Source organism: Myotis davidii, unplaced genomic scaffold (genome assembly GCF_000327345.1).
Source record: "Myotis davidii unplaced genomic scaffold, ASM32734v1 scaffold317, whole genome shotgun sequence".
Taxonomy (NCBI): Eukaryota; Metazoa; Chordata; class Mammalia; order Chiroptera; family Vespertilionidae; genus Myotis; species Myotis davidii.
The window spans coordinates 1,179,556-1,191,018 of NW_006288994.1; the positions used below are offsets into that span (position 1 = coordinate 1,179,556).

The window sequence follows — 11,463 nt, forward strand, 5'->3', positions numbered from 1 at the left end:
GCCATTTTATTGTTCATATATTCTTTTTTTCTTCTTAAAGAAGATGCTTTAATATTTTAATATTAAATATATGGTTTGGTGGTGATGAACTCCTTTAGCTTTTCTTGTCTGGGAAGCTCTTTATCTTAACTTCAATTCTAAGTGATAGCTCTGCTAGGTAGAGTAATTTTGGTTGTAGGTCCTTGCTTTTCATCACTTTGAATATTTCTTGCCACCCTTCTGGCTTGCAAAGTTTCTGTTGAGAAATCAGCTGACAAGAAGTAATTGAGTGTGAGAACTGGTTAGCCACACAGTAAGGCTCACTATTTATGGGAAGGTGGTAGAGTCAGAGCTGGGTGAAAATTTTATTATCCTAACATTTTATTTTTTTTAACTCCCCATTTGACTCTTAAAAGAAAAACTACCAATGCAATTTGTTTTCTGTAAATAAAAATATACCCATGGAAATTCCTGTAGTGATCCACACTGGGAGCAGTGTTTCCAAACACATTGTAGAATGAAGTCACTCAAATCGCTTCGGCTTTAAGCATACAAGGCATTTAGGCCAAGACTGGTCCTGCTATTTTTGTTTATTTTCTAGAAGTGAAATGCTTAGCCTTTTAAAGCTGTTTTTGTAAAGAAGCCAATAGAATGGGCATAGCTAACGTCTCCTCCTTGTAATGACATAATGGTGCTCATGTGCTTTCCTCCTCTCTCCACCGCTTTTTATCCTTTTTATAGATGCACATCGGGAATTCCTTCACAGGCCTGCTTCTGGATATGTGCCAGAGGAGATCTGGAAGAAAGCTGGTAAGAATTGTTTAAAAACACGAGTCTAGTGTTCTGGCAGCTGTGTGCAGTTGTTAAATGCAGCGATGTGAAGAATGACAAGAAAGGACTTTACTGCTAACAACCACCACCACCACAAAACCATGCAAAGCACCCCCCAACAAAACAAAATGTAAAAATCCTGATTAATATCCTAAAACGAGGCCTGATTGGAGCCTGCGATAGTTTTGGTTTTAGTAGCATTTGCTAGGGGCGCTGTAATTGAGAGGCTGGCCATATTTTCATTATAAACCCCTGTTTTTCAGGGACTAACATGGTTTCATGTCATGCAATGTTTTCTTCATGAAAAAAACCCTGGTGTTTTATAATTTAAAGTGCGTACTTTTAGGCCTTTCCTGTGAATTTTTAAATTTTAATGAAGACCACATCAAAACTAACAGACTTGTGGAGACACTCAGAAATGTTACTTACGATTATAACCAATTTTTAAAGTTGATCTTCTGAGCTATTAATAATAATCAGTAATCACAGCTAAATATTTTTTAAGTTAAATGACAGAGTTGCTAAACTCGTACCATTTTTCTTTTCTCTTTGATTTTCCTTAAGAGATACTGCCCTACACTTGGCATGAGATTTAAAGTTCCTACTGATTCATTGACGTATTGGGCTTAACCCAGCTCAGATCTGGCAGAATCATGGTGGAACACCAACACTATAGAAGTTGAGCAAAAATCTTAGAGACCAACTCAGGAGATAAAGCATCAGCCTGTTTCAAGAGTTAAAGATGACAGGACAAATACGTAGTGTGGCTTGGAGCTGCTATGACTCCAAATGTTAAAATAGCTTTTCTGAGCTGAGAAACTGAAAACTGTTATTTCTGCAAGCGGCCAGGTGAGTGTAGGGCTAGGAACCCTAACTAGGGAGCAAGAGGCAAGGGAAAGGGTTTCCTGTTTTGTTTTGTTTTTTATAAAAGTTTCCTCTTTCAGTTTTTATTTGACTCAGATGTGTGTGCAGTTCTGTACAACTTTCTGACTTTTTTCCCTTGGCTCTTAGCCAAGTGCTTTTTATAGATTTTTCTAAGAAATAACCTGTTTTTTGTTTTTTTTTCAGAGCAATAAGGAGTTTAAAATCCGATAGTATTCTAGGCTTAATAACTTAGATTGAAAACCAGAAAACTCTCTTGCATGTCCAATATGCAAACTAGATAGACCCATCCAGCTTAAAATTAAGGTCAGCTATATATTCTGCTCAGCTGCCTCGTCTTCCCAGCTTTACAACATCACGTCGAAGATTTTCTGTGTAAGCAATAGTGATGGGATACTCCTAAGCTGTTAAAATGTGCTGGCTGCCACCTATCTGGAAAAAGAATTGCTACATCTTTCTTCTGGCCAATTTTCTCCCCCATTTTTAAGCTGTCAGTGCAACTGATTCCAGTAAGAGGCACAAACAATTCCTATTTTGTATGGCAGAAGGATGACTTTTCAGTTGAGGAAAAGAGTTTTTGCATCTGCCTTATTTAGATTAAACCCTCGATAGTTCATAAAGAAAAATTGACAGCAAAGTCTTGTGTAATCCAAATTCCTTCAGTGCTATTATGTGCTCACTTCTTTGTTTGACTGCTCTTAAGTGAGAGCAGATTTCTCCTTCTGACTATACCATCTTTGTAGGAAAGTCAACATGAGTAGCTATGCACAAAGGAAGGCCTACCATAAGTAGTAAGCAGTTGGAAGCAGATTCAGAATTGCATTATACATACTACTGAAAATTAATTGTAGTGATAGTAGCACAACTGTGAGTAGACTAAAAATATTGAATTATAAACTTTAAATGAGTAAATTTCATAATTTGTTAATTATAAAACCACCAAGTGATTGTTTTAACAAAAAGACAATAACTGCACTATGTATTGTCCACTTAATCAGTTTTTTGGTAGACATGTTGTCATCTACTGAGTTCACTATTATGTATTGTCTGTTTTGTGGGTTTCTACAAAACCAATTCTGGGTATAATTTACATTGTGAAGACTTAAAGTGTAGAGGAAGATGAACACCCGTGTCTATTGTGCCTGTGCCTGCTCTAAGAAGAGTTAAACGTTATTAAGTAAACGTTTGGGGTATTTTTTAGATATGCCTATTGTGTATATTAGGTCTTCAGTCTAATATGGTCTCTCTAATATGCATAGGAATCATTCACAAATAGTTTCTATGGATTGATGCTAAATGTTAAGGAGTGTATTCAGTTCCCAAAGTATAGATGACAGTTGGTCTTGAAATCTCGAATAACTGCTTATAATTTTTATCTCCATAGGCATCTTAAAAAGGTGTCTAGTGTTAGGAGTGTCACGGCATCCCTCGTAATGAAAACACAGACGTGGCATCTGCGCTCAGCTTGTCACAATTTGAAAGCTTTCTCCAGGATTCTGAAATGTGCTGTGGGCAAATTACTTTTGTTTGTTTTTTAGAGAAAAGCCTATAAAGTGTGTCTTTGCAATGAATACAGTATACGTTACATTTGTGACAGTTGATAAGAAATAAAATAAAGTTGAAAGCATTTGAAAAATATCCAGGGTGGAGCTCTCAAAAGTCAATGTAGTGTAACCACAATGTAGTGTAACAAAAATAGTGGAAGTATAACCACATCCACATATTCCTGAGTCCCTTTTCACAGGAAATTGTAGTTGCAAAAAGCGTATCTTGTACTTAAAAGCACATCATGCAATAGCTCCCACCATTTTATTTTGAAACGATATCAAACGTGCAGAGTTCTAAGAATTATTAAAAAGTTCTCTTAAACCTTTCACCCGGTTTTCCCTATTTTACTGTATTTGCTTTAATATATTTTCTCTCTCTATTCCTCTCTTTCCTCCCTTCCTTTTTCTGTTATGCATTCTATTATCCACCCCCACTCCCCCCCGCCCCCAAACATTTGAAAGTAACTTGCAGGTGTAATTTTCCCAATATGTTAATTTCCTAACAGGACAGTCTCTTATGTAACCACAATATGGTTACCAAACTGAGAACAGGCCATTGTTACATCACTATTATTTAATCAACAGACTTTATTCAAAATTTTCATGTTGCTCAATAATACTGTATAATATAGCTATACATTTTAACGTATTGGAATGTTAACAAATGCTGAAGGTCCCATCAATTTTCCCCTCAAGTAGTATTTTTAAAAGCAAAGGAAACAAAACATACTCTAAAATTACAAAAGGTCTTTAATAAAATTGGAACAAATCAACATAAAGATGGTTCTTACATTGCAACTGAATGTTTTCTTTATATATATCTTTTCAACTGATCAGCGAATGTTTGCCCATTGGTAATAAATATTCAAGCACCTTGAAAATGTCCTACCAATTCTCTTTGCTGATCTGTATATGCCTGTGGGATTAGAATAGGAATGCATAATTTAAATACAAATTGCCTGATTTGCATATACAATTAGTCAAGCTACAGCTTGGATGGTAAGCAAAAATTATTGTCCTGTATTACCACTTAGATAGAATTTTAATTCGCTCTGAATATTCAAGCTAAATTAGACCCTGGCTGTATAGTTAGAAGGGCAGCACTTCCCTGGTGCCCCAAGGCATTTATGATCGTGTAATAAAGGCATTTTTTCTGTCTGTTCCTGAAGAAGGTGCTGCCAGCTCTGCCATACCGTTTCCATTCAGAGTTTAGCTGCATATCTTAAAGCAACCAATAACAGCTTAAGGTATTTCACTTAATATTTACAGCCTGGCTCTTTCCCCTTATATTTTAGTTTATAAAACCCATCAGACAGTAATTACAAATGAATGGACTTCAGGAATAATGCTGCTGACATGAGGAAGGCTACAGAAGTCATGGCAGTTAATTACCAGTGGAGGGCTCTTGATGATCCTCAAGTCACGGGCCGTAGATGTGTGAAATAAACCATAAACATTTAAGGAACCAGAGGAGTATTTGCATCGCTTACATTTTTAATCTACAGTAAAACATTTTTATTAGGAATCTATGTTTTTAATTAAACAGAACATTTAATTAAGGTGTGTTTTAAGTGGGTGAAACAATTAAGTGCAAGCACTTGAAACATGTCATAATTAGTTTTAATAGAGTGTTAATTGGTACTAGGTTTGCCAAGTTAATAATTACTGCTTATTAAATTTTCAATTAATCATTGTCATTTTGCTTTGAATAAAGATGAAAATTAGATAAACTAATTCAGAGGGAGGATATTTTCCCTTGTTAATTAGAACAGTTAATTTTTTAAATGGAAATTACTTGTTTTAGTTGTCAATCTTATGTTGTGCATTAGCCCAATCTTTGCACACTTTCCACAGCTAAAATAAAAAAGCTAACTGGACACCTTGAGGTTTGTGGGCAGGCCTGATTGTTCCGGCCTGTGATATGATTCCGTTCTGTTTGTCCAGAGCAACAGTTGGTCATGTGAAACTGTGCACTTATTGGATTAACTGGATAGACAACAGGCTAAAATTTGTAAATGAGGAAACGATTTTTGAAAATCTCTGTCATTTAGTCTATAAAGGTACATATCCCTATTACTCAGGAAATGATTTAAGAAAAAGAAAAGCTGAATCATCTGCTTTATCATCGATTTTCTTTAAAAGGTCTGCACTAACTTAATTGCTATACGAATTACCTTTTCACCATGGTGCTTTTTTTTTTTTTACCACTAAAACAGTTGTTTGCCCTTGAATATGTGTGTGTGTAAAATGTATTTCCTTTCTTCTTTCTGAAAACTTTACCCATGTAATTTTCTATGTTCGTAGTAACGTATAGCAGTGATTTTCAACTTTTTTCATTTCGTGGCACAGGTAAACTAATGACTAAATTCTGAAAAAAAAAATAGACATAATGTTGATTCATTCACACCAGTGACTACTGTGTCAGCTGTTGTCATTTTAAAAAGTTTTATTTGGCAATCTAACGGAAAAGAGGTCAGCGCCCCTGACTAAATACGTATTCATGTCTTAACAATCCTTAGGGCACACCGGTTGAAAATCGCCGGCCGATAGCGTGGTGGGAGGCCGCCTTTATGTTTGTGAATTATCTGGACAGGTTTCTCCTGGTGGTTTTGCCCTTTAAATACTTAGCCTGGTCTCACAATCCTTTCTGGAGGTACCAGTGGTGCTAGGAAAGCTGTAGTAATGATAGAAGTAGTTTACAAGATATTCCCAGCCCTAGCTGGTGTGGCTCAGTGGGTAGAGCATCGCCCTGAGGACTCAGGGGTCCATGTCCAGGCTGCCCGCTCGATCCCCAGTAGGAAGCGTGCAGGAGGCAGCCAATCCATGATTCTCTCTCATCATTGATGTTTCTCTCTCTCTTTCTCCCCCTCTCCCTTTCTGAAATCAATAAAAAGTATATTTAAAAATAAATACATTCCTAGAAATGCAAGCCCAAGTCCCCCTCTTTGCTTTCCTAAGGAATTTCAGGCATCTGCTGGGTGGGTAGGTAGCCAGAAGCGCCGCCACCCCAGCCGTGGGGCGACAGTCCCGCGGGTCCTATAGAACCCCGTTTGACAGCGCCGGCACCCTGCGCCCCGAGCTAACGGAGGACTGTTCTCTTGTCCCATGTGGCCCGCGGGCGTGCAGAGGAGGCCGTCAACGAGGTGAAGCGCCAGGCCATGACCGAGCTGCAGAAGGCCGTGTCCGAGGCCGAGCGCAAAGCCCACGACATGATCACCACCGAGCGGGCCAAGATGGAGCGCACGGTGGCCGAGGCCAAGCGGCAGGCGGCGGAGGACGCGCTGGCCGTCATCAATCAGCAGGAGGACTCCAGCGAGGTGAGGGGCGGCAGCGCCTCCGGTTTTTGTTGCTTTAAATTCTTTCTTGTTGAAAGTTACATATGTCTCCTTTTTCCCCCATTGACCTCTCCCTGCCCCCTGACCCCCGCGCTGTCTGTGTCCATTGGCTATGCGCATATGCACGGATTCAAGTCCTTGGGTTGATCTCTTACCCTCCACCTCCACCCCTCCCCGGCCTTCCCTGTGAAGTTTGTTCAATGCCTCTAAGTCTCTGGATCTATTTTTGTCCATCAGTTTGTGGTGTTCGTTATCTTCCACAAATGAGTGCGGTCATGTGATATTTATCTTTCTCCGTCTGGCTTATTTTGCTCAGCATACAGCTCTCCAGGTCCATCCATGCTGTTGCAAATGGTAAGACTTCTTTCTAGAGGGCTCAGTTGTGATCCAGGAGATCACAAATCAAAGCAGCTATTGGATTGAGACCAACACATCTTTGGGGTGAAAATTAGAATAATTTGGGGAGTTCTGGCACGTGTGGAGTTGGTGGAACGCTGATCAACTTTGGTCTTTATTAGAGACCTAAAAGAACAACTTCGCCAAAGGAAATTTTTAATATATTCGCAAGGTTCTTATAACTTCCTAGCACCATTTGGAGACTCAACACTCAGCTGTGTGTGACAGCATAGGCACGAGGCTTCCTTCTAAAGGCAGGGATTTAACAGTGATACCCTGTGTCAGCTGCTCTCCAAACACACATGACATGCCTGGGATCAAAGTCATTTCCTTAACTACTGGTCCTAAACCCAGTGCTAAAACCATGTTTGCAATAATTAAACATTTCTAAGAGATTTTCTGCACAGTCTGTTTTTCCACATTATTTCTAATAACTGTTATGAACATTTTATTGGGTGACACCACTGACAGGGGCAATGTTATTTTGTATTGTTCCAGGATATTAAAACACACACACACACACACACACACACACACACATACACACACAGCCTCAATGGCTCAAGGAGCTCTAACAGAATGCATTCTAAAATGGTCTGTAAGTAAGAGCACGTGGTGCTATTCCGCACTGATACAGCAACCAAAGTAACTGTGCATAAAGGACAATTAACTGAACTCGCACAACCATGAGCTGATAAATCGATGGTCCACCAGAGTACATATCTATAATTTGGGGGGGGAGAGTAAGAACTTGATTTGTACCAGGCCTCTCTGTAGATGAAAGACCCTGTGGGAATTGCTCGGTGCCCAGAATTTCTATTTAATGTGTAGCAGATGAATATTAAGAGGACAAAAGGAATTGATTTTCAACACTTGAAAGTTTCTCGGGAAAAGAGGGACAAAGGGAATTCTATCTACACTTCCCTTGCTGACTTTTTCATTATTAAGTTAACCGAGCACAAATTCAGTTTTATTGGCATCTGTGGCTAAGATATTTAAGGACCTTGTTTTGTGCTTAAAAAAAAAAAATCATTCACATCTTTTGGAGAGACTTTGTCCCGTTCTGTTCAAGTCAGTAATGCTGTGAGGCACAGTTGTTGGCATTATTAAAACCTTTTCACTTTCATATGACAGTTTCAGGTCTGTTGTTTAGATTGAGTATTCTGTAGTCACAAAATTCTAAAGAGAAAATGTGTGGAAAGAAATTGAGAACTAAGTCTTTGTATTCATCCTATAACATGCTCTAATTCCTTCAATGTCTATAAGCTTTTTATCTTTATTCATAAAACTTACATAGAAAATGTATGAGCTTGATCTTAGTATCCAGCATTATAAAAATACTAGAGGCCCAGTGCACAAATTCGTGCACAGGTGGGGTTCCTCAACCTGGCTGGCAACCGGCGCCCATACAGGCCGTGTCGCCCAGTCCAGGGGTAGGAACCGCAGAAGGTTGGCTGGCCGTGGGAGGTTGGCTGTGGGAGCGCACTGACCACCAGGGGGCAGCTCCTGCATTGAGCGTCTGCCCCCTGGTGGTCATTGCGTCATCCTAACAACCAGTCGACCAGTCATAATGTCATTTAGGTTTTTATATATATAGGTGGTTTATCAAACAGTAGCAATGGTAATAGTAGGTAGCATGAAAAAACCTAGGTATGAGTGATTTTCTACAGTTACTGTTTTTCTTTTGGGATCTCTTGGGAAACTGATCTTTAATATGGCACTACCCTTATCTTCAGTGACAGTTTCTCAAGGAATTTAAAGCACAGTATGCTGGGAGGAAGGGTGTGGAATTTAGAGGGCCATATTTAATTCCTGGTTCCGCCTCCCACAATTCTGTGGCTTTGAGAAAGCTACAAAGGCTCTATAAACTTTGGTCTTTCACATGATGTGAAGAGGCGTGCAACTGTCTTCTACAGTGGCTATACCTGAGACATGACAATTTTTTAGCCATAAGGGAACTCACCTGGCTAGCGTCACACAGCTAGGAGATGGCAAAATCTACGCTGGAACTTGGAGTGTGCTGTCAGTCTATACCTGTTCCACAGCAACGGAAGGAGGGTCATTTCATGAGGATCACAGCAGTAATTTGGGGGTGCAGGTACAGAAATGCAGTGCAGGTCCTGTCCCCTACTTTTCTTCTCTCTAAACTGCAAGGCCACTTTTCAAGACTTGAGCAGGATGGATCAATCTCGCCAATGATTAAGCCTCTTTTCTGCAAAAGTAATGTAGACATTTTCCTGAGAGAGGAGAGAAAGATATGGAAGAAATATTTCATTTGAATGTACCTGGGTCTCCTCTAGACTTGCACACCAGTCTACACACACACACACACACACACACACACACACACACACACTATGAAAGTGCTTTGACCAAGGATTGACAAGTAAAGGGTTAATCTATTAGCCCTAAATTAATGTCTCTAATTCTCCTAAGGTAAGACTATCCTGGAACAATCTGCATGGTTAGTGGTAGATTTAATTCAGTTGTATCTTTTGCCCAATGGTTAAGTGGAATTTTGTAGGTAAATCCTTCCCCCCGCCTCCGACTTAGGATTGTTTGCCTTTTCATTTAAGATTGAGGATACAACTTTGAATCCAACATATTTTTCTGCACCCTGTTTTGCCCTTGTACTCAGCAATGTACGCCTAGGCATAGGAACAGTGTGATAAAAGCCACCCCAGCAATGCTGCTTGCAAGTCACCTCAAGTCTAGAAAGCTCCCTGGGGCTCTCCCAGACAGAGCCAGGACAGCTCTGACTTCTCTGGGCTAGGACAGAGCTCCCCCTCCAGCCTCACCGTGGCTGGCCCAGGATGGGGAACCTGTTAGGTCAGGACTGCATGGCCCGCCTGAGCTACAGAGAAGATAGTGTAGGTACTTCTCGGGATTCTCTTCTATATTTCTATATTCAGGAGGTTTGATTGAATTTTAACTAGTCAATAAACCAGATAACACCCACATAGCTTTTACTTTAGAAATTTTATGAATTGCTCATTGTTTTCTTAGGAAAAAAAAATAAAAGGTCTAACCATCATAGTAATTGGTTGAAAACAATATTTCCATTAAATATAGGATCCATTGATTTTAAGGGGTGTGGCTCTATAACCTACTATCCAGAAACTGGATCCAGAAACGAATGGACATTCTTTTTAAAAATCATGTTTGGCTCAGTGGATAGAGTGTTGACCTGCAGACCAGAGGGTCCCGGGTTCAGTTCCAATCAAAGTCACATACCTTGGTTGCATTGGCCTGGGCCCTGGTCAGGGCTCATGCAGGAGGCAACCAATCGATGTGCTTCTCTCACATCAATGTTTCTCTGTCTCTCCCTCTCTCTTTCCACTCTCTCTAAAAATCGATGGAAAAATATCCCCTGATGAGGATTAACAACAAGAAAACAAAAAATCATGTTTGTGCCTTGCCCAGAGGAGTTTGTTACTTGATGCATATAACTGTAAATGGCAGGGAAGATGGGGAAGGAAGCTTCACTAGACTTTGAGAGCAGGGATGTTTTGGAAGATCACTCAGGCTGCATCGTGGGGAGAGATGGGAGGACATGAAAAGGAGGAACCAATCTGTTTTAGGAGACAGCTGAGGAGGAAGTTGATTGGGTCAAGATGGTTGGTGGTGGTGGTGGGGATGTACTAGCTGAATATCCATGAGATAGCACGGGTAGGACTTGATGGTCCGTTAGCCATCAAGGAAGAAGGAGGAGCTGTGGTTCTTCAATGGACTTGCAGGGTTTGGAGTATACCCATCAGGTGATCTTCCTTGAGCAACCTTCAGAAACTCAGTGGTTTTGATCTGTCCAACGTGTGTGTGCCGGTGGCGAAGGAGTAAGTTTTCTGCCGTTTTTGTGCATGAACAACACAAGTTAAAATGTTTAAACGAGCTCAGAGCAGTTCTTTATCCCAGACGGATCTCCTCTGTGGATTGGAAAGGGCAGAGAGAGCACAAATGCTTAAGTACTAGTTCATGCGGTCTGCTGTGGAAATGAGGATCATGCACTGTAATATATAAAGGTGGCGTTCCGGGCGCCCATACATCTCAGTTTGAGTGAGACATTCTCAGGTTACTTCTGTTGTCCCCATGTAATTATCAAAAGCACCCCTTTCACTCTCAGGTGCCCTGGTCTGGATAGTAGGTTATAGAGCCACACCCCTTAAAGGCCTGGTTCAGCCAATCGGATGATCCTCTTCTGCTAGCCAAGCTCAGAGGCAGGTGGGTGTGGCAGGAGGAACCCAGGAGGAGGACTCAGAAGACTGAATTCTGGCTCTAGCTCAGTCACCGCATCGGAGGGTTGGGGGTGATTCGTTTTGCTCCTGTCAGCCTCCATTTTTCTCAGTAAGGAACGAGATGTTATTTTTTTTTACATAAATATTTTAATTTCACATGTTTTGAGAGCAATAGCACAAGGTATCATCTGCCATATTTGCCACAGTCCTTTATCACAAGATAGAGGAAATTTTCTGACTAAAACGTTCTTTTTCCTCTTT

At 40.4% G+C, this 11,463-nt stretch overlaps 1 protein-coding gene across 5 annotated transcripts in view; it reads left to right on the top strand.

Annotated features, from left to right (window-relative positions):
* The window catches only part of RUNX1T1 (runt related transcription factor 1; translocated to, 1 (cyclin D related)), a 139,389-nt gene that overhangs the window by 118,037 nt on the left and 9,889 nt on the right, over positions 1-11,463 (top strand). For all 5 annotated transcript variants that reach the window (XM_015562301.1, XM_015562299.1, XM_015562303.1 and 2 more), the window contains exons 9-10: positions 721-789; positions 6,366-6,556. In XM_015562301.1, coding sequence (XP_015417787.1) covers positions 721-789; positions 6,366-6,556 — 260 coding nt within the window. The remainder of the gene's footprint in view (positions 1-720; positions 790-6,365; positions 6,557-11,463) is intronic.